The sequence below is a fragment of the Desmodus rotundus genome, chromosome 3, assembly GCF_022682495.2.
Source record: "Desmodus rotundus isolate HL8 chromosome 3, HLdesRot8A.1, whole genome shotgun sequence".
In the NCBI taxonomy this organism is placed as follows: Eukaryota; Metazoa; Chordata; class Mammalia; order Chiroptera; family Phyllostomidae; genus Desmodus; species Desmodus rotundus.
Window position 1 is genome coordinate 45757281 of NC_071389.1, and position 23473 is coordinate 45780753.

The 23473-nt window shown below is 41.7% G+C and overlaps 1 protein-coding gene and 1 pseudogene across 7 annotated transcripts in view; both read left to right on the forward strand.

The window, feature by feature from the left end:
* The window catches only part of DNAJC6 (DnaJ heat shock protein family (Hsp40) member C6), a 146581-nt gene that overhangs the window by 96440 nt on the left and 26668 nt on the right, over positions 1 to 23473 (forward strand). For all 7 annotated transcript variants that reach the window (XM_053920130.2, XM_053920131.2, XM_053920132.1 and 4 more), the window contains 5 exons: positions 11419 to 11569; positions 12613 to 12662; positions 12767 to 12915; positions 19443 to 19565; positions 23246 to 23379. In XM_053920130.2, coding sequence (XP_053776105.1) covers positions 11419 to 11569; positions 12613 to 12662; positions 12767 to 12915; positions 19443 to 19565; positions 23246 to 23379 — 607 coding nt within the window. The remainder of the gene's footprint in view (positions 1 to 11418; positions 11570 to 12612; positions 12663 to 12766; positions 12916 to 19442; positions 19566 to 23245; positions 23380 to 23473) is intronic.
* Positions 19078 to 19161, forward strand: LOC139440825 (U4 spliceosomal RNA; annotated as a pseudogene).

Sequence of the window (23473 nt, forward strand, 5' to 3'; positions counted from 1 at the left end):
CCACCAGGAATCCCCAATTTGGTGTTCTTCGAAGAAGGAAACTATTCAGTGAAAAACTGCTCAATTGTGATACAACACGGCTGTGAGGTGGCTCTGGGGGCCTGGCGGCTCTGGGCCGAGGCCCCTCTCTGTCTAGATAGCTCCGCTCTGCTCCTCGATGGTCTGTTCTGCTCTGCTCTGCGCTGGTCTGCTTTGCTTTGTGCTGTGTTGATCTACTCTCCTCCGATCCAATAAGACATCTTCCGTATTTCAGCTCTTCAGCGTAGTCTGGGAAACACAGTTTTCAGTTTTTGGTGGAAAGGGAAAGTACACTCTTAGAGCCAAAGGGGAGCTGGTTTATACAGACAGAATTCCCTGTCCCTGATCTCTGAGTGTTCTGTCCTCATGCAAATGAGGACTCCAAATCCTCACAGTTTGGCCCAACAGGCACTGTCCTGATTGGTCAGAGTAGAGTTGCTCTGGTTGGTTGGAACTGCACAGCTTCTATGGATGGGGAAAGCCTTAGTCCTATCGGCTGAAATAGAATTCCAGGAGCTCCTTTATAAGGGCTGGGTCAGATGGCAGAAACACAGTGCAGGCTTCTCCATGTAGTGCAGTTTGTGTGAGAGGCCCCTGTGTAGAAATGGCTGCTAGGCTCTGTTTTTTAAAATTTGAGTCCAGTTAGCCACCAGGAGCCTGTTAGGTGTCTTCTTTCATGGGGTTTACAACATACAGAAAAACACAGAACTAAAAACGCAAGGATATACACTTCTCTAACATGTTAACAGTGGCTACCCTTATTTGTTCTCTCGTTGTAGTTTCTTCTCTGTTCCAATTTCTTTTCCTGTGGTTTTAGAGAACCTCGGGTGCAGAGAGGTGTGGTGACCATACTGCCGTGCAGTCTTTACACTGCACAAGGCCACCCTCTGGTGTTATTCTAGATTTTCTTCTTTTCTTCCTTCATCTCCAATCCCATCCTCTTTTCTAAGTCATTTGCTTTTTTTCTAGAATGACCTTGAAATATGTCCTTAGATGTGCCCAGATTTCCCATATTGAATATGAATGACCTCTTTGTTATGTATTTATACCATGACAGGATAAAGTTTATATTATGTATGATATATAACAAAATATAACAAAAATAAATAAAATATAATATTTATGCATATAAATATATACATCTCAATGAAAGCCTTTGTTAAAGTAGAAACCAACCCTGGCTGGTGTAGCTCAGTGGATTGAGTGCAGGTTGTGAACCAAAGGGTCACTGGTTCGATTCTCAGTCAGGGCACATGCCTGGGTTGTGGGCCAGGTCCCCAGTGGGGGCCATCTGAGAGGCAGCCACACATTGATGTTTCTCTCCCTCTCTTTCTCCCTCCCTTCCCCTCTCTCTAAGAATAAATATATAAAACCTTTAAAGTAGAAACCAGAATTCACATCTCTGTATTGTATCTCCTTTCATTCCCCTCCCCTCAACCTCACACACACACACACACACACACACACAGGTTTCTGGACCAATTGCACTTCCAGTGTTCTTTATTGCTTATTGGTTGATCTCTCCCTTGAGCTCTGTGATGTATGGTTATGCATGGAGTTTTCACTCTGACTTGTCCCAAGGAAGTAAGCACAGTTTCTGTTTCTTAGCACAGTACAGAGCTTTGCAGAGAATGGCCGTGGCAAAGTAAACAGCTCTGTAGGATCAAGGATGGCATTTTGTGGCAATTACTGTGCTTGTCTTATCCTCTCCCAGTCTGGGCACCATGTTCAGGGATATAGAAAGAGGGACACAGGCTTTACAAAGATGTGTGTGTGTGTACCCACACATATATATGCCAAAACTTATCAAATGTTTGCATTTTAAATATGTGCAATTTCTTTTATGTCAATTTTATATGTCAATAAAGCCGTTTTTATTTTAAGATTTTTTTTTTCATTTATTATTTTTACATAAAGGGGAAGGGAGGGAGAAAGCGAGGGAGAGAAATACTTATGTGAGAAAGAAACATTGATTGGCCGCCTTTCACACATTCCCCGACTGGGGACTGATCCCACAACCTAGGCATGTACCCTGATGGGGAATTGAACCAATGGCCTTTCACTTTCTGGGATGACACCCAACCAACTGACCCACACCAGTCAGGCCCATACATCTGTTTTATAAAAATGTTAATCATAGCAATAATTGGGGAAAGTCATTTTACCTTCCTGGTGTGTCCATTTGAAGCATGGGGATACAGTTCTGATGCTCATTAAGTGTTGAAGTGTTCCAAAGGTGTGTTGCCTCCTCTCATGGTTCAAGCAGGACTAGCATTGCTGTGGCTGTCTGTATCTGACCATAGCTGGGGAAATGGAAAATGCGTGGCATCATACTTAGCTATGTCCTAGCTGGTCTGCCTCTTTGCCACAGCTTCTTTATCTAAAAAATAAGAGCAAAACCATCTTTTAGTTTCATTGTGTGAAATACTGTACATTCTTGCATAGCACTTAGCATGCAGTAAGGCTCCTTTGGTGTGTGTGTAGCATATGTGTGTGTTATGTGTAGGATATGGTATATGTACATTGACGCTGATGGTTACTGTCCTATGGAGAGTAACGATTGGATCTTTCTCTAAGAAGTCTGCCTGCATTGGCAGCTCCAGAATTTCTTCCTAGGAGGAGCTAAGAGAAGACTGTCTTATTGGAAGGAGACGGGGTTGAGGAACATCTCGTAGAGCTTAATTGGATAACAGACAGTGTTTTCCTAAAAGTCTACGTGTCTGAGGATTATTTGGGAGGACTGTTATTGTTCTCTCAGTTACTCTTTGAAGCCTCTGTTGTGCCCCCTCTTCCTATGAAATGGAACTGAAATGTTGGAAATAAGATTTTTGATTCATATTTTTCTTTGCAATATTCTTTAAGCAGGCCATGATTCCTTCGTGATCATTGTTCTCCATCACGGACGGGGTCGGATAACAGTGAGGATGTCTTCTCTGTCCCAGGCAATGAGACTAGTAACTAGAGGGAAAGTCATGATCCGTTTAATGCAGTTTAAGACCTGACCTTTTGGTTGGACTGGGGAGAAAAAAATTTTGATGTTCCCTCACTTCCTGGAGTTGAGGGGTCTTGTGGTGGGCAGAACCCGTTCTATTTCTTTAGGGTTCCTTTGGGGCTTCTGATCTCCTTAAGTAGATTGATTGTATTTATTCATAATGATGGAGTGTGAGACATAACATTTTTATCTCTTACATAGAAATGTTTCCCTGGCTTACTGTAAATACTTAAAATATTTGTTGAATCATATGAAGCAATATCCATATATGTTTTATATGAGAGTTTATTGGCTAGAGTTTGGGTTGGCAACTGTGGCTTGATTCCAATGATCCATGATGGAATAAAATATTTTGCATTCACGTAGCTGGAACTTCCCTAGCACTGACAGCCTGTCAGTGGCCCCTGTGCCTTGCCTTTATTCTAGAGGGTCAGTTTTGGTCTCGATGTGGTCTTCACTTGGACTGCATTTCTCATTCTCTCTTTTTTTTACATCTTAGATTCCTTGGGGGAAGAGAAGTTAGTAATGATTACTTAATTAGCTCCTCTTATCTGTCTGATGATAGGAATTTCTCCCTGGTTTGCTCACTGAATATTAGGCTTCCGTACAATAAAACTGTTGTAGAGTCTCACGAGGTCACTATCTCTTACGCAGGCAAGCTTTGTGCGCGCTGGAAGACGCAGGGCTGTAATCAGAAACTCAGAGATGTGTGAGGAGACATCGAAAGCATTTGATTATGTTTGCCAGTTAGACAAAGACCAGGTCTCTGCCAAGGTTTACCTGTTTGATCTACCTGGCCGTCCCTGCCATCTTCTCTCTGATTCTTGCATTCTATAGCAGCCCAGTTTTGCGTACATTTATTGAGTGATTACTGTGTGCCAGGTACTCTGTTAAGATTTTAGGGGGATCTGAAGAAGCATGAAACATTGTCCCTGCTGTTAAAGAGCCAGAGACAGTGGAGTAGTGGAGGGCACACCCATTCACAAATAATTCTAACACGAGTCAGATTCTTCGGAATCCTAGGTTGGAGGCGCAAAGTGAGGTGGGAAAATGGGGGCATGAAGAACAAAGTCCCTCATGAAAGAAGACAGGATGGGGAGGTGGATAAAGGAAGAGGCTTCTGGAAGAAGAGTCATTCTCCCATGACTGTTGCTGCGGTTCACCAAAGCCACAGTGTCCTCAGTGGGATGCCTGCCTGACACTGTGCTTGGTTGTGAGGGTCTGATTTCATAGCTTCTGAAAACTGCTTAGCAGAGTGTGTAGCCTGCAGTACACGTTTAACAGATGGCCTTTTTACAGTGATGATAGTGTCAGAGATTTTTAGACCTGGAGGGGACTTGGGGAATCATCTAATTTATTCCCTGTTTTTGTATTTTTCGAGTCCTTGAATCTGTGATTCTTCCATAGCCACTTAGATGGGGCTGATTGTCCCATTAAGGTTGTGAAAAGTGGGTGTGGAAGTACTGTATACACTGGTTTGATGGTATCAGTAGTGATAATAAAATATTTTATAATTGGCATGATAACATAAATTAATACATAAATATATAATGTAAAGTACAGCCCCCTTTTATTCTCTAAACAAACACATATACACATGCATTTATAACTGCTTACCAGGTGATAATAATTATAGAACAAAAGACTTTAATTTTCAATATATTTGTTGATTTTGGACATTTTTTGAAAGTGTCCTTGTCGTTAGCTAAATGATGCCCATTTCTGAGTCATGGTTTGACATAAGGAGTGGCATCAAGTCCTTCAATCAAATTCCCCATTAGACTGATTGTCTTTAAGGGCCCTGGCACCTATTCCAGGTGAAGAAAGGTTGAGCATGCTGTTGACTTGTCGGGACTGTGACGCACGTGGATGCCAGGGCTTCCTACGTGGTTTGGACCTTCATCACCTGACTCATTGGCACCACCTGCTCTGTGGCTGTGTCTGCCAGTGCTGAGTTCCTCTGGAGCTGTTGGTGGGTGCTGCACATGCCCATGTCTCTGCCCCCTTGGTCTGTCGAGCTGCTCGCTGCCAGACCTGTCCATGTCTAGGACCGCTGTAGTAGTTTTAATAGCCCACATTACATGGCTAATAGTCCTGCAGTAGTTCAGTATTTCAAAATCCAGTACCACTGAACTTGAGTATTAGTCATCAAATAACACATAGCATCCCAGTGAAGGGGAAACCCCAGAGCTATAAAGAAGTTCACCTCTACTCAATATTTGTGATTCTGAACCATCAAAAGTGAAGAGTGTAGGACAGATCCTGTCCTTGTTGTGCACATCTTCAGTTCGGCTTTGTCAACCCTGAACGTGAGAGCGTGGCTTTTTTTTTTCTTTCTTTCCCTGAGGCTGCCTAGCTTTGCTGGAGACAGCATGTCCCGTGGCTTCATCCTTTGCATTTCCCAGAGCCACCTGGAAAAGTGCTGACAATGCCCCAGCACTATGCTAAGGTTCACAGAGCTTTGTCTTATGTAATGCGCACCTCAACCCTCTGTGATATTCCAGGAATGTGTCCATCTTACAGATAAGGAAACCAAAACTTTGATCAGTTACTTAACTTCTCTAGGCTGTGTATCCAGCTAGTAGCAAAAGTTGAAGTCAAGCCAGTTCTGGCTGATGTAAAGCCCGTATTTGTCTCATGACTAACCTTTTGTCTGATGTAGAGAATGTTGGTTTTCTGTGAAATTGTTATTTCCAGTTGGATTCCTGGACATTCTGTGGCAGGTAGTCAATTGAATGACTCGTCTGCATGACAGCTGAATTTCTAAGAATCAAAATTAAAATTTCTAATTGTTTTAGAAAATCTCACCACTTAAAAATCACATTCATATGCATGATCTCATTTGATCCTTTTGATGCCATGAGACATGTAGGAAAGTTTTTGTTCTTAATTTGCTCTGATTTATAAAGGGAGAAGAGCCCTCAGAGCAGTAACATATCATATGTAAGGTCCCAGAGTTTTTAAGTGGAAAAACTAAGTCTCCAGTGTAAGATCCCCCTCCTGAAGGTCCATCCTCTTTTCTCTAAGCTTCCTTTAAGTAGGGTGAATGGGAAGTGAGGTTTAAACCATCTTTGATTCCGGAAGCCAAGGCATTGGGTTTTTCTATGATATAGCTTGTTGTTGTCCCGGTGCGATCCATTTCTCTAATTGTGGGGAGCCAGGAGATGAGAATTCTGTTACAAGAAGGATGGATGAAGCCTTCTGTGGTGATGGCACTGGCCCTTTGACCCTCGCCAAGTGTTGTGGAAAGAAACAGCATTTTGCCAGGACAGAGAATAATGGGGCGTCTCTGCAGGGTCTTCTAGTTTTGGGAATTTCTGTCCTGCAGTTGGAACTTCGTGCGAGCCAGGGAAGGACACTTGTAGCATCATGACACTTAAGTGACAGCAGAGGACAGTGCCCCGAGTGGTGAAAAGGGACATGACTGTGAACTGATCACCGTGCCCAAATTCAGATGATCAGTCACCCCTTGAACAGGCTGACCCTGAACACTGTGGAATGGTGATGATAATAATAATTAATAATAACTCACAGGCACTAGAACTGTGTGACGGCGCCTTTCTAGAAATGGGAAGTGTCTTTGTGGAGGCCCAGAGGACCCACCGAGGAAGGTTGGTGTCCTCAGAACTTTAATCGTTGCCCAGAGTTCTTTTCCATCGCAAATACTTTTCTTTCACAAAAAAGAGATTTTACTGTGCATATTTTATATTCTGCTTACTTTTACTTAGCCCTTGTCAAGAGTGCCTGTGCTCTTCGAAATACTGATTTAATAGCTCATTGTGGAGAAGAATGCATCAGCTCTAGTCTCTTGCCTCTGTGACCACTACCTCAATAAACAAGACCCCAGTGAACATGTTCTTTTTGCTAAATATTTGCATACAATCCTTTTCTTTTGATAACAGTGCGTTAAGGGGGAGCACCTCTCCTGAGGGGTTACCCAGTAGAATTGCATGCAGCCTAGGGCGTCACGGGCACCTGGATTGTACGAGCAGTGGGAGGGCACGTGGGGCATCGCACTGGGCATGACGGACTCTCCAGGCAGCGCCTTTGTCAACGTTTTCCTTCTTCTTTCAGTACTTCTTGTGGTGTTTGCCCAAGGCTGAGCGCCAGTGAGGTGTTTATGAAAAGTCACCACACTCAACTTTTCCTGTATTTCTAGTTACCTTAAGATAATTAAGACCAGCTTTACCATTTGTGCTCATCTTTTTAAAAATATATTCTGTTCCAAAGAACTAGCAAATCACCTCAAGTCATTTTTGGAATGAAGCTTGATTTAAATAAATGAGCAAACAGCCAGTGGGAAGCAGATTCTCTTCCAGGAGATTCAAATTTTGTGTCACGGCGTCAGTGAGAACTAGTCAGGTTATACGTGTGGTGAGCTCCCATGACTTGGGAGGGATAGGATGCTGCTTGTAAACACTAGGAATCCCAAGAAAGATTGTTTATTACACCCTTAGAAATGATGCCGAGGGCAAGGTGCAATCCTCTGATGCTTGGCTCCGGTGGGCTTCGGTTTTAAAATGACAAGATATCATAGAACAAGAATCTCCTTGGAGCCTTAGGAGCGCAGATCTGGATCTTTGTCTTGGGCTGGCACTCCCATGCTCTGTCAGTTCTGTCCTCCTCACTCCCACTGTCTGACATCCTCAACCCCCCAAGGGCCTTTTATTAAGCCCAGGGTGAGTGCTTCCTCCCCCGGTGCCATTTTAGCCGAAGCATATGGAGACATGTCAGAGGTGGCAAGCTCTGGGTTCCTAAAAATGGAAGTCTTTTCAGCCACCTAGTGCAGGGGTTAGAAAACTTCTCCTGTAAAGGGGAAGATGGTGAATACTTTAGATTAATGTGCCAGAAGGTCTCTGTCAGAACTATGTAACTCTGCCATCGTAGCATGACATTATGTAAAGGCATGAGTTTGGCTGTGTTCTAATAAAACTTTACTTATAGACATTTGACCTTCATATTGTTTTCACCTTATTAAGCCTATTCTTTTCACTTTTTTCAATCATTGAAAGATGAAAAGCCATTCTTATTTCCAAGACAGTGGACTGGATTTATACCATGGGCTGTAGTTTGTTGACTCTTGATCTATAGTCATTGGTTTTCTTCTGCATCACTTTCTGACTTTTCCCGCTTTGTTATGTCATTTTTTGAAACCTCTCTGTCCTTTCTCTCAAGTAGCTGAGGCTCAAATATCCTCTGGAGCTTCTGGCCTTCATGTAGCTCATCAGGGAGAGCCAGAATCCCTACCTAGAAGGACCATTAGGCCCAAATCAGATAACATCGCTCTTCTCTTCTTTGTGTCCTGACTAGTTTGACATGTAATTCGGGAACATGGAGCTTACAGATGTACTCTGACCAGTGGTTCTGGTTTCTGCAGCGTTCCAAGGCTCTAATGAGCAGAGCATGCTGCCGGAATGATGGCGAGAGTCCGATTTTTAGATAATCAAGGATATTTATATCTTTTAATAGGTTGGTGCCTTGGAGTTCTGTTTCAGCATGAAACAGACTCAGAGAGAGGTCTAGATAATCAATGTGGTGTCATCTCTTAGAACAATAACATATGAGAAGGGTATTCAGGCTGGAGTTGTAACTTGTGATGAAAATGGGCGAATTATAAACGTTTTATACTGCTTTATCTTTGCTACATTTAAAAAGAAAACACAATACTGATTTTTATGAGGGGTGTGTTGAAAAGGAGATGATGTGCCCCATATGACAGGGGAACAGACCCAAGAGCACATTCTCAGATTTGTAGCTTTAGCTGTAGTCTGTGGAGCTGTCCAGCAGATGAGTGCCTGGCATTTTGCTCAGGGCCTTGAAGCCATGGGGGCAACAGAGGCTCAGGCCGCCTACAGAAAGAGATTGGTTTGGTTGGTGTGACAGATGCAGTGATTTATGAGAGTGCTTGTCAAGGGACATCTGCTGCTGAGAGCCGCCAGATGAAAGGCACACAGGAGGGGGGTGAAGGAGATCAAGGACTAGGAGAGGGAGGGCTCTGTATGAGGCAGGTAAGGATCATCCTAATTACAGCTGTTAGATTTGTGAGTTGGTATGCAGCTGTAGAAGGGTGCAAAATGGTAGAAGTAGCACGGGCTTTGGAACTGCACAGATATGAATTTAATGCCTGGCTCTCCTGCTCACTAGCTGAGGTCTTAGGTGAGCTGCTTCCCTTTCTTTGAGCCTCCACTTCATCATCTATGAAACGGATATAATAAACAGTCTCCCCTCTCCGTTATGTGAAATTGTACTAACATAAAAGTCCAAGCATGGTTCCTGTTGCATAGGAGAGCTCTGTAAGTAGTAGACATTATTAATAGGTGTCCATTCACTTGCTTATTCATAGCATCGATTGTTCTTTGTGATTTCAAATAGAGCCTCCTTTTCAAATAGATGCCGAATGGTGACTGAGACAGCAATAGCTCTTGTGATCAGAAAGGAAGTAGGTAACAGTCAACATGTATTTATGGGTATTTGTATGGGCATCTAAATGGCACATAGGAGTATGGTAGGGAACTCAGGCGTGACTTAAAATACAGCTGCCTGGCCAATAAACACAAGAGCAGCTGTGCCTCCTCAGTAATAACTGGGAACTCACAAAGCAAGGCCAAAATGAGATACTGCTTTATACTTACAGGGTTTGTAAACATTTTAAAGTTTGACAATATCAAGTGCCAAGGAAAAATAGAATGAGGGAGCTCATACACACTACTGGTAGGAATTTAAACTGACATGAGTACTTTGGAAAATGATTTGTCAGTATCTAGAAATTTGAAGATGCACATCTGCTGTGTACTAGCACATGTCACTCTTAGGTATAACCAAGAGAGAATCTCCTATATGTAATCAAGTCGATGTGTTTATAACTGCATTGTTTTAGCAAATAACCTCTTTGTCCATCTTAGTGGGTAACTTTAGTGTCCAGCCTTAACGGGTAGTGGATGCGTACTTTAAGTGAACCGAAGTCACATGTGGTACCAGTGTAGGTGAATTTTAAACGATGGCGAGTGAAAAAAATAAGGTTACAAACAGAAAACCATTTTTATATAGCTTGAAAGCATGGAGAACTACTTTAATATGTTGCCTATGGATACCCACATGTGTAATAAAAGTTTAAAGAACTTATTTGGAATACTAAATATTTAATGCAGGGTAATATTAAGAGAAGAATGAGGGATGTGGTTGGAAATGTTGCCTAGGGCTCAAATCCCAACTCTGCCATTTACTTATTAGCTGTATACCCTTAGACAAGTTTCTGATTTGTAAAATGAAATAATATTACCTACCTCATAGCTATGCTATGGGTTGAGTGAATATAGGTAAAATATTTAGAATAATACCTAGCAGGTAGTAAGTGCTAAATAAGTTTTAGTGCATAATCATGGCTACAGTCTCTTACCCCTAGATGTATTAGGAACTATGCTAATAGCTTTATGTGCATTCATTTAACTGTTTCCTATGAAGTAGGCATACCAGTGCTATCTAGTGGATGGAGGCCAGGGATGCTGCTGAACACCCTAGAGTGCACAGGGCAGCCCCTACTCCCTAGCAAAGAAGTATTTGACTCCAAATGTCAATAGTACCAAGGCTGAGAGAGTCTGAGCTACCTACAAGGGGCCAGCAGGTACGATTTTATGAAGCTGGAAGGGATCAGAACCTGAAATACCTGACAAAAACCACCAATGACCACCATGCATCCTGAGGCCTAAAAGCTGTCATAAAGGCCCTTCGGAAGATACTTTCCATGATGGAGGCGAACTATTACTTTGAGGGATAGCCATAGAATGGGGCTTCTAACACAGTCACCTCCATCAAAGGATGGAGGAGACCCCGGACTCCCTGATAAGCTGCCTGCTGCTCCCCCTCGGCAGCTCTCTGGAGCAGCATTGTCTGAAAGACGTATAATGCAGGCTACACATATAGTGTAAAATTTCCTAGTACATCCACATAAAAAAAGTTAAAAGGAACCAGTAAAATTAATTAATTAGTATAATCTATTTAATTCCATATATCCAAAATACTATCATTTCAACATGTAATCAGTGTAAAAAATATTGAGATATTTTACGTTCCTTTTTTCCCCCACTGTCTGAAATTTGGTGTGTATTTTATGTTCGAACGAGCCACATTTCAAGTGCTCAGTTGGCCCATGTGACTCGTGGTTGCAGTACTGGTTGTGCTGCCCTGAGATTTCTGTTCCTGGGACTTTGTGAGGGACTTGCCTTGGTCTCAGAGGGCCAGTGGCACTGCTGTCACCCAGAGTCAGTAAGTTGGGGGCAGGATGTAACGTCCAGGAAATCTGTCCAAGGCTGCCAGAGGAGGACTGCGTGTGTGTTGGGGGGACTAACAAAGAGGGACTGGTTTTCTGTGTGACCTGTGCCTTCACCTCCTTTTCAATTTCTCCTTGGCAGGTGCCTCATCACCAGATATGGAGCCCAGCTACGGGGGCGGCCTCTTTGACATGGTGAAAGGAGGTGCAGGGAGGCTCTTCAGTAACCTAAAGGACAACTTGAAAGACACCCTCAAGGACACCTCTTCCAGAGTTATACAATCTGTTACCAGGTATGTGTGCTCTCCCTGGTTGAGTTAATGGACCTCTGCATCCCCAAAGGATCTGGTTACCTGCCAACTGCTTGTCTGGCTCAAAGACTATCAGTTTTGTGATGTAATTTCATGGGGTCTGACTGACTGAACAATGTCACCGAAACCATAAAGTTGGGTCCTTCAGAAGCTACAAGCACAGGCTGGGAAGACTGAGCTCATCGATACAGGAGAGTACAGTGAGGTGCCAGCCCTGGCTTTCGAATCCAACAACCTGGGTTCTAATGCATTATCTGCCCTTGTTAACCACGTGACCTAAGGCAAGTTAATTAAGCTCTCTGAGCTGTGCTTTTTCACCCTGGTAGGATTCGTGCCTTTGGGTGTTTGAGAATTAAATGAGCTAATCATGTTTATGCAATCTGCATAAGCAATGTTCCTGGATTGCAATCAAAACAGAATTTTGTTTTTATATCTTAATAACCCATTAAAATTTATTTAGTGAGAGAAGTTTTCTACCCTTCCACTATATCAAAACTTTTATAGGTAGAACATAATAAATTTTTTTATTCTTAGTTATAAAATTTCAGGGTCACTTTAAGTTACAATGTGCAGTTTTAAATCATAAATTCAAATGGCAAATTAATATGTCAATCAACATTTTAATCCCCAGCTAGAGCCTGATAGGCAGGAAAAGGATGCCCTTCATTCTTTCTCCATCACTTCCCTCCCTATGCCCTAGCTGCTAACACCTATGGGTGATAGTTCCCTGTAGGCAAAGAGCCTGAAACAGTCATTGTTAATAAGTAAGCATTGTTTTCTAGGTGGATTCTGCTCACAAAGTGGCATCTGTTTGTAAAGACGATTGGGGCGAACTGGTTGGAGTGGTAGATTGAAGCTCCTTAGGGTGTGGGCTGTCTTCTCTCAACAATGCTCCCTTGTTAGAGAGAAGGCCTTGAGGGAAGTCAAAATATGCCAACTAGAGGGACGTGCCCCAGGTGATTGAGAGAGAAAGCTCGGCGTATTTGGATCATTTTAACAAGTGGCCTTTCTTGTCTCGCTTTTAGCTACACGAAGGGAGATTTAGACTTCACGTATGTTACCTCCAGAATTATTGGTAAGTTTCTCATGTTTACACATGGCTCAGACTCGATTTCCAGTTGCTGCTCATCATGACAGCAGACCTGTTTAACCTGTTTTCTTTCTGCGTGACCCTCCCAGTGATGTCCTTTCCTCTGGACAGCGTTGACATAGGATTCAGGAATCAGGTGGATGACATTCGAAGCTTTTTGGATTCCAGACATCTTGACCACTACACGGTGTACAATCTGTCACCCAAGTCTTATCGAACTGCCAAGTTTCACAGCAGGGTAAGGAATTTTAGCTCTGGGGTCACATGGTGGATGATATATAACAGGGTATTTCTCTTCTTCACAGCTATCCTCAAAGCCTTTGCCCCCAAAGTTGAAAAACTACACACTCTGGACACTTCTAGCCACAAAATATTCATTAGGCTTTAATGAATTTTCTTTGGGTGAAGATATTTGTACAAAAGTCTATCTGTCAATGAAATACCGTCTAAGTTGGGGCCCCAAATCAGCTGTGGTTTGTTACTCAGTTGTTAGGGTGTGTTGCTGTGAGGTTCAGTTGGAGATTGAACTGCTACGTAAGGCATTTGGCTTCCTTTGTACTGTAACACTAATTATGCCTTTAACCCTTCCTTATTGCTCCTTGGGCATCATGATGAGGCAGTGTAGCTAGTCCAGTACAGATGCACTAGTATTAATAGAAATAGCTTTCTGACGTTCAGTAAAAATGCTTGTTTCATAAGAGAACACAGCACATAAATAGTCTACACGGTAGGCTTGGTAATACCATTACTAATAGTAGTAGTGAGAGCAGCAGCCAACACTTACAGAGCATATACGTTGTGCTGGAAACTTTACATGCAGTTAAATGCTCTCAACAGTCCTCTGAGGTAGATGGAGAAGCTGAGTCACAAAGAGCTAAGGTAATTTGCTCAAGACCCAGCTAGTAAGTGGCCTTAAGCTTGCGTTCTTAACCATTACCCTAGGCAGACAGTGTTACCTGGAAAAGTTCGATTGTACTCTTAAGGAGCTTTTGGAACTAGACTGAGAAATATTACTAGTTTAGTGGCTATGAGACCTGGCTTTGGTTTGAATCTATGTCACGCCTAATATCTCTGGCCACTGAATTTTTTTAATTTACATTTATTGGGGTAATATTAGTTAATAACATTATATAAGTTTCAAGTGTACAATTCTAAAATACATCATCTGTCTATAGCATGGTGTGCTCGTCACCAAAAGTCTAGTCTCCTTCTGTCACTGAATTCTTGATTTACTCACCAAAATAAGGCTTTTTCTCTCTCTCAAGAACATCTTCAAATATTTTGACTTAGCCTTTAGATTCGATTGTTTCTGCAGCTACATCTGGATCTGTTAATAAGCAGAAAGGGTTTTCTATGCGTTGGCCCCTTTAAAAGTGAAGCTTGATTCCAGATACATAAAACGGTAGCTGGTTGTTTGTGCTGTGTATCTAGGATCTCAACTTTGAGGCCAGAACACATGTTGCACCAAATTCCAGTTGCTGTTGATAATCTCTGGGCCTCAGTGTCAGACCTGTAAAAAACACAAGAAGGTTGATCTGTATGCTACGATTCCTGCCCTGATGTTCAGTCTGCTAAGGGAGGGTTTTGTTAGGGACCCTCTCTTCTTTCTCAGAGTGTCCCCCCAGTAAGCCAGAGGTAACCCAGTGGTTCTCAAATGTCAGCGAACCGCAGAATCACCTAGAAGGCTTGTCAAACACCGGCCCAGCATTGCTGCTCCAGCAGGACAAGGGGGCCGTGAGAATCTGCATTAGTAACAATTCCTGGGTGCTACTCCTCTATGGCCCTGCACCACTCTGAGAAGTGAGGATGAAACCAATTCTGAAGTGGTTTGGTCCAAACTGCCATTCTATAAGGGAGATTTTAAATGCAGCTCCTTCAAATTCCCTATAATTAACTGCCCTTTCAACTCTTATTCCATCTATTACCTAATGCAGAGCAAGTGAATTGACAGTCAAAGAACAGCGTGGGTGGATATTTTTGTTTCGAACTCAGATGCAAATCTTTCGATTGGTTTTTTGGTTGTTCTGAGACTACATCAGTGCCATCATTTTTAAAACTGAAGGACAGTGGAACATCCTGCGTGACATTTCATAGAAATTTTATTTGATCTTGAAAGATCTGTGATAGTCTGGAACATTTTCCTTCTGAAAGTAAATAAAGATATATCATTAGAGAAGCATTCATACATATGAAAATGTCTCTTGGGGTAGTATTTATAAAAGTAGCTGCTATAAAGATATTTCAAGAAAGGTATCTATTGGTGTCACTACAAATTTTGTGACCAATCTTAACAATCTTACCAAAGGAGCCAGGAATTACGTAAGGAATTACATCTGCCACAGGCTGCTCTCACTTTCCTTGTAAGGGCAGGGAGCATGTTTATTTTATTTGCTACCTAGAACAGTGCCCGGAATGGCTACAAGTTTATCAGACGAATGAAAGTGTCAAGGACTGTTAAACACACAGATCATACAATAAATATTTGGCTCTGGTTCTCAAGGCACTTAAGCCTAGTTGGAGAGAAAACCCAGGACATTCTGAAGACACATGCAAGTAATATGTACAGTACCTACAGAGGGGGATCAATGATGGGAGACAGCAGTGAGAGCTGAAACTGGAAGCATGAATAAGTCTCGTAAGAGTGCAAGGTGTGGGGTTGTTTCTTTTCCATGCAAATTGTAGAAGGTGTCTTATGCAGTTCTTCATGGTCTGGCTTCTGCCTGCCTCTCCAGATGCATCTTTCACTGTTCCCATGCCCAGAAACCCACGCCCCAACCAGGGACACCTGCATTGTCTCTGCGTGAGCTGCTCCCTCGCCTTAAAAAGCTACCCATTGCTACACCAGCCCACGCTTTTGTTAGCCTAACTTCACGACGGGGAGTATTTTCCACTTCTTTTTCCCTAAAACACAGGGTTGCACGATGCCCTCAGTCCTTCGCAGATAGTTCCAGGACTCTGCAGAATGGAACTAGACCCTCGGGTGGAGGTCCTGTAACCCTCAGTTTACATATCAGGTAGACAGTCCCAAAAACCTCAGTATATTCATCTTAGCTCTGTGTTTGATGTGGCTTTTTTCAAGCTCCTAGTCCTCGCACTCCCCAGTACTAACACTGTGAATTGATTTGCATCTCCCTGTTGGCATTACTTAGAAAAGTTCTCTTGCTTCTCATCTTCCAGTCTGTGAAGATTAGAACCATTTCTTCCTCCTTTTAGGTCAGTGAAGTGCTAGGTCTGCAGTTAAACATTTTAATACATGTATATGGCAGAGTGTTCCATAAATACCAGCGCTGGAAAAGGAGACTAGTTTTATTTATGGACTCACAGGAGTGCAGCTCTGTCTTTACCTCTGTGCCTTAAAACCTGAACTCAGTCACCTTACGTTTTTATTGTTTGATGTGTGTTTGGGGATTTGGGTGGCAGTGAAAAAGACAGGCTGTTTCTAGGAAGAATTTATTTGCTTAGGGGTATCATTCTATATTTTGATTAGCTTTTATGTTTAGAAGCCACATGGGTCAACAGGAATCCTATGCAATAATCAAAAATCATTTTCTGAGTATTTATATATGTAACAGAAAATTAAAAGTAGGGTTTTGTGTTTAGTATCAATTTTAGCAGAAGATTCGACTCAAAACAGTGCATGGCAGATAGTCCTGTGTTCAAAGTGAGGTGCCAGCATACCTGTTCAGAACCACCGAGGAGGAGGTACTGAAGGTCAATGTTTTTATTCTTCTTAGCCAGTACCCACCTGGAGGAAGTAAAAGGTACCAATGTTGACAATAAAGTCCGGGAAACTAATGAGATGCATCATCTGAACCAGATGTTCTTTAATCTGAGCTAAAAAGACAGGAGTCCACTGTGTATTTAGATTTATGCATGAGCTTCAGGGAATGTAAGCATCTGCTTTCACTTCATTTTTAAAATTATTATTGTGGAAAAATGTACAGAACATAAACATTTCATTTTAACCATTTGTAAGTATACAAATCAGTGGCATTAAATACACTCACTATGTTGTGTCATCATAGCCACAGCTTTTCCTCATCACCCCCATCCGCTCTGTGGGTACGTGTACATGCGTGTATGTGCGTGTGCCCAGGTTCAGGTTCTGCACACATGGTTTCTAGCCGTGCCCCGCAATGTCAAGAACTACTGCTTTATGCATTGTGCTGTTGTAAATAAATGGAAAACTGAGTGCGTGGCCACCAAGTCTAGCTGCCCTGAAGTTCTAACACTCCGAGTAGCGCTTTTCCAGTGCCACTGTGAACCTCTTTCTCCCTCTGCCCCACCAGGAAGGGGAGGTATGTTGTTAGTAACCTGGGAAAAATAAACCCAGCTGGTTCTTTTAGATTCGTCCTTCATTTTGACTTTTTCCAAAGCACATGCTCCTGTAGGATTTCTTCCCTTTTGGGAACAACTTGATTTAAGAGGTCATGATTGTAGGTCAGGATTGTTTATAGGTGAACCTTTTTTTCCCTTTTCCTTCCAGAGTTCACCAAAGCTCCCCATTGTTTCCGCTTTGGTGTGCTGGTTGGTTGGTGAAGGAGGTTGGCCACAGAGTGTGATGCTTCGACTTTCCCTCTGCCACCATGCACCAATATAAAGACAGGAGATAATGGGGAAGAAAGAAACCCCCCACCCAGGGTCCAGAGGGCCCGAGGGCCATGGTTCCCCACATTGTAGCTCTGGAAGCTTTGGTGAATTGTCTTAACTGTGGTAAAATATGGCCATTACGTGAAGCCCTACAAATGTAAGATGGGATTGTAGTAAATATTCATCAGACCGTGTGGTATAATAGAAAGTACATACATTTACTATTTTTATTAAGGTAAAGTTTATAAATATACACAAATTTTAAACTTTAGAAATTACCTTAGGTCCCTATCTCACCTGCTCCTCTTCCTGGGTAAGTTGCTTCAACTCACCCGAGACTCCGTGTTCTGCTGTGTAAAATGGGGGTGACAATAAGAATACCTATCTCATAAATACTTCGAACACAACTTCTGTAAGTGTGCTTAGGAAATAGATTTCATAGCAGTGCCTGCTGTGGAGTAAGCATTCAGTGAATGGTAGCCACGATTAACACCGGTAATAACAATGCTGGGGTAAATGACTGACTGAAGTACCCCTGTCCTCCAGAAATGGCTTTGGATTCTGAAAACACTGGGTATGGCTTTTTAGTCCGATTTTCCATAGCACCTTTTGCACTTATGCTCAGCAAATGGGATGATCGTGCCATCTTATCTCGTGTTTGGGGAGACAGACGGATAAAAATTGAACGGCATCCAGCCCTGGTTCTGTTTTCGCCTCTTGTCGCACTGGGTGATATCATGGCAGCCTTGTAATCCATATGGCATTCTCTGATGCTCTGCGGCTCCAGGAGGTGTGCAGAGGGACTGGAGATGGCACCGTGAAGTGTCACTTGGCCCTACGACAGTGCTTACTGTGTGAAACTGTGAACCCCAGAGAGAGACAGACAGACAGAGGGAGAGAGAGAGAGAAATAGCTTGAGTGATTATATTCCTTTTAAAAATGTTTTGGGTTTGTTTATGCCTTAAAGTATTTTCCCTTTCAGACAGAGCACATGCTTTTAAAAAATTCTAATTGTATGTTTGCTTAATGATTATAATTATATATATCAAGTAAATATGTAATTATAGAGCAGTTTGAAATTAATATTATTTACTTGATTGATTTAATTATTCTGAAGCTACTAGCCTATTGTGTTAAGAACAATCTAGTCAACTTTTAGCTGAGACTCATTACAGATGTCGACACTTAGTGTTTGTGTGGGTGACATTCAGTCTCTAAAAGGCTTAAACATATTGCAGTATCGCCTGGGGAAGCAGATTGCCTACACTTTTACATAGTCGCGATCTAAAAACACACCAGAATTTAGTCACCTATTTTCCCCCATATTGATCACTTTGTGTGTGTCAGGTACTGATCTAAGCCCTTGGAATACATTCTCATGTGGTACCTGCAGCCCTGTCAGGTAGGCAGGTAGGTATCATTTACATATTTTATGAAGAAAAGCTTGAATATAATTTTGTCAACCAATGTCACCCCAATAAATTCAATAAAACATGTCTTACATGATTGCTGTACAGATTAGCGCCAAGCAGAAGTCTTGGAACATCGTTGGTGCTCTATAATGTGTTAAACAAATATGTGTGTTAGATGAATGAAAATGCTGAAGGTTGGCCCCATGGAATTGTGGGCCCCTTCATGAAAAGAGGGAAGTAAGAGACCGAACAAGGCTTGGCTCCCTCTGCTGCGCTTTTCATGTGACCATGACAGCTGGTATAGAATGAGGGCTAGTGCGGAGTCTACAAGACAGACCTATAATTAAACATCTAGTAGGCAGGTCAAAACATTGCATACTTAACAGAATTACATTTGGAGCTTTGTGTAGTGGGTAGTATTATAGCCAATGAGGTATATCTGAGAAATAATTATTGCTAATTGAAATAAATTTTGGGTAACCTCACAGAATAAAAAAAGCCCAAGTATGTAGTTTAAATGGTCTAGCTGAATTTAAAATGTATTTTACAATGTTTTTTTATACCTTACCAAGACCGAATTTTGTAATGAAAAAATTGCTGGCTTAAGTTAAGTCTTCTTTCTGTGTTTGGACTACTCTCAACTGTTCCTGGCTATACTGAAAGAGAACAGAGTATCCCTTCTGGAAGCAGTTGTGCGGTGAAACACGTGTGGAAGGAGAGGAGGTCGCTAGGGGAATTCATTCCCTTTTATTGTATTCCTCAGGTTTCAGAGTGCAGTTGGCCCATTAGGCAGGCCCCCAGTCTGCACAACCTCTTCGCCGTGTGTCGGAATATGTATAACTGGCTACTACAGAATCCCAAAAACGTCTGTGTTGTCCACTGCTTGGTGAGTAACCTTTATTGTTGTTGTCACTGTCTGTGGTAGTTTGGTATAGTTTAGTCAAACACAGCTAGCCCTGTGCAGACTGATGGGCAGGTAACATTTAAGTTGAATTATCATTTTATTGAACTCCTGCTTGGGAATTAGGTGATCTGGGGGATATAAACATGAGAAATGACCTTATTTTTCTTGCCTTAAAATTTGAGTCCTAGTGGGAGAGGCAGATATGTGCACAACCCACTTCACACGGGGCCTCTAGAGTGTGGTGAATATTACAAAGGGTAGAAATGAGCTGTGGGTGTGCAGATAAAATGCCACTGAGCTCGTATGCCATAAACACATTGGAATGTTTGTTTTTTTCTTACTCTTTTAAAATAATTTTTAATTTTTTTCAGTTACTTGATATACAATATTTTTAGTGTATTTTATTGATTTTGCTGTTACAGTTGTCCCACTTTTGCTACCCCTCTCTGCCTTGCAACCCCTTCCTCCAGCATCCCCCCCTTAGTTCATGTCCATGGGTTGTACGTGTAAGTTCTTTGGCTTCTCCATTTCCTATACTATTCTTAGCCTCCCCCTGTCTATTTTGTACCTACCATTTATGCTTCTTATTCCCTGTACCTTTTCCCTCTCTCCCCCCTCCCCACTGATCTCCCTCCATGTGATCTCCATTTCTGTGATTCTGTTCCTGTTCTAGCTGTTTGCTTAGTTTTTTGTTGTTGTTGTTGTTTTTAGGTTCAGTTGTTGGAAGTTGTGCGTTTGTTGTCATACATACAATATTTTATTAGCTTCAGGTGTACAGCATGAGTCTAGTACCCAGCTGACACCATAGTTATTACAACATTATTGACTATACTCCCTATGCTTCCTTTACTTTTTATGTTGGAATAAAAATGAAATAGAAGACACCTACACTTTTATAAGTAGTAACATAAAACATGACTGTATTTTATAGCAATTGCCAGTAGGACTGATGATTTTTCTGATAACTGACTTAGAGTCCCTTTCCCTATCCCTTTTTTCTGGAGGCCTCTTACCTATTGTTTAAAACTCAACCTTCAGTAAAATCTTTTTGATGCTTTTGAGTGTTTTCACAATAGGGACGTTCCCACTGTATCTCCACTGTGTCACCATCCAGGCGAACTGACTATTGTCCCACTAGACTGTGAGCATATCACAATCAAGAACTGTGCCTTCTTCCCCGTACACCAGAGGTGTGAGAGATTTGAAAAAGTGGTTGACAACATGAACAAATGAACACACAAATGGAATCTGAGCATAAATACTGGAAATATTCACTGGTTCTGTAAACTTCAGCATATATATGTATTTTTACTATGATCTTACTTGATGATTCTCCCCCTTCTTCTTGAGAGCCAGCTGGTTAAGAGGGGAAAGAAGCAAAACATTTTTTCTTCTTTCCACTTCAAATATTTAACTTATAATATAAAAACTAATGAAAATTCTTAAAAGACCTGCATGGCAGGTAAAAGGAGGGGACGCATACCTAAGGGCCTTGAGTATGTTAAAGGGGTGTCTGGAGGACTAAATTCTAAAAAGAATTGAGAAAACTGTTTTTTAAAACAGAAAGTGTCCTTAGAATAAGGACAACAATAAATGCTTGAGGCCCATGGCATACATAGCCTTAACTCCTTTATTCTGTTCTTTGTCGGGGGAACAAATGTCAAGCTAGAGAGGGAGTAGCAACAGGTAAGACAACGCTGATAGGTAGTGATATAGTAAAAGACACTCACAGTACTGAACAATAATCCCTCTCTAGACCTACATTAGGGGACTGAATGCCCAAAGCACTAGGAAAAGCAAGTAGGATCCCTTATGTAATATGAGGAAACGGGAAGAGGGGCCAGGCAAGCAAAGACAGATTGTTTCCAAAAGAGAGGGAGTTGATCTTGGAAAGTTACAGGACGGTGACCCTGGTAGCAATTGAAGCAAAATTCTCATATAAATTTTTGTACAGGTGATTTCCAGCTCTTAGGAAAAACACTAAAAATTGGTTCATGATGAACACACATATCAAACCAACCAAACTTTTTGCAAGAGGACTAGTAGATTAGCAGAGAATAGTGTATTGGATTTCTGCAAGATATTTGCCAGTTTCTTATAATCAAGAAGGACAGACTTGGGCTAGGTTGTTGTACATTCAGTGAAATAGTGGTTGAATATCTGCTCTCAAAGGGAGATGGTTAATAATAGATCAACAGCCTCCCAAGTTTGTTTTGGTTGTCCTTTTAATCAATATTTTTTATGACAATATGGAGATCAAACTTTCTCGGAATGGGAGGTTCACATAATGAATCTGGAGTTTAAAAGCTTTTGGAGATTGGTCATTTAACAGAAACTGTGTGAAATTAAACACAAGGTAAATATAAACTCTTGAGTTCTGATTCTAAAACGTTGAATATATTTGTCGATTAGCTTAACATGTCATCTGAAAAAGAGCTAGGGGTTTTAATAGATAGAAAGATCAGAGCTTATCGTATGACTTAGCATTGAAACTAGCTTGGCTTGGGCTTATGTGAGGAAAAGCATCGTGTCCAAACTATGGAAGGTGATATTTCCTCTCTAGTTTAATTAGATCACATGTCATAGCTTGCATTGCACATCTGGGCAGCACAGTTAAGGTCGTTTTAAAACTGGAGTCTTGTTCAGAGGAAATACACCAAATGATGATGTCTCTTAAAATGGAATATTAAGTGGGGAAGAATTGAAGGGATTGTGTATTAGTCAGGGTTCTCCAGAGAAACAGAACCAATAGGATATATAGAGACTAATACACATATGAAATTTATCATAGGAATTGGCTGAAAAGTCCCACAGTCTGCCCTCTGTAAGCTGGAGAACCAGGAAAGCCAGTGGTATAATTTAGTCTGTGTCTGAAAGCCTCACAGCCAAGCTGATATATAGAATGAACCATCACAGATTGGATGTGTCTTTAACCTGGAAAATAAAAATGCTCATGGAAAGGGAGGGCTCTCAGAGAGGGAAAGGTCAGTTTACTCTTGGTCCTCCCAGAAGGAAGAATGAGGGTCATCCAGTGCCATAGACTCAACTCAACGTACTAAGTATAAGGAAGACCTTTGTAAACTGGACTGGCCTACTTCAAGTAGCAGCCAGCTCCCTGTTACTTCCAGTGTTCTAGGAGAGGTTGGGTCACCATCTGTCAGGAATGTTATTGTATGTCTTCCTCCACTGAGTGAGGTCGAATGTTCTTTTATGATTTTATATGAATCTAGGAACATATATTGAATGAATTATAGACATAGCATATTCTACAATAAAATGCAGTATTTACCTAACCTGTGAAGTCTGCCTCCAGCCCCAAACCAAGATACCTCAGCTGTTAGTTCTGATGTCACAAGTCCAAAGTTACTTTGAAGGTTAGATTATTTTTTAGTAAATACACACAAATCAAATTTATGTTGGCTGGGTTTCTTAGGTTAGTAGAGAGTCAATTTCATCCTAAGAATAGGTCTCTCCTTTCTGCTTGGTGAATTAAATAGCTGGGACCAAGTTTGTTTTTCAAGTAAACAATTTCAAACTGACAGGCATGCCCAATTAAAAGCATTTCTCTCCTCTCCCCCTCCCCGACCCCCAGCTCATCTCTTTTAGTGGCTAGTGGCTGATTGGACTATATTTATGACAAGTTTATGCATTTCCTTTGGCAGGATGGACGGGCAGCATCGTCAATTCTGGTTGGTGCTATGTTTATTTTCTGTAATCTCTACTCTACTCCTGGACCAGCGGTTCGATTGTTATATGCGAAGCGCCCAGGCATAGGACTTTCGCCTTCCCACAGGAGGTAAAGTAAGCTAGATGCAGGGTAGGCACAGACATGCAGACATAACGACATTGGTACCATGTACTTAAAAAAACAACAAACCTTTTTAGATAAT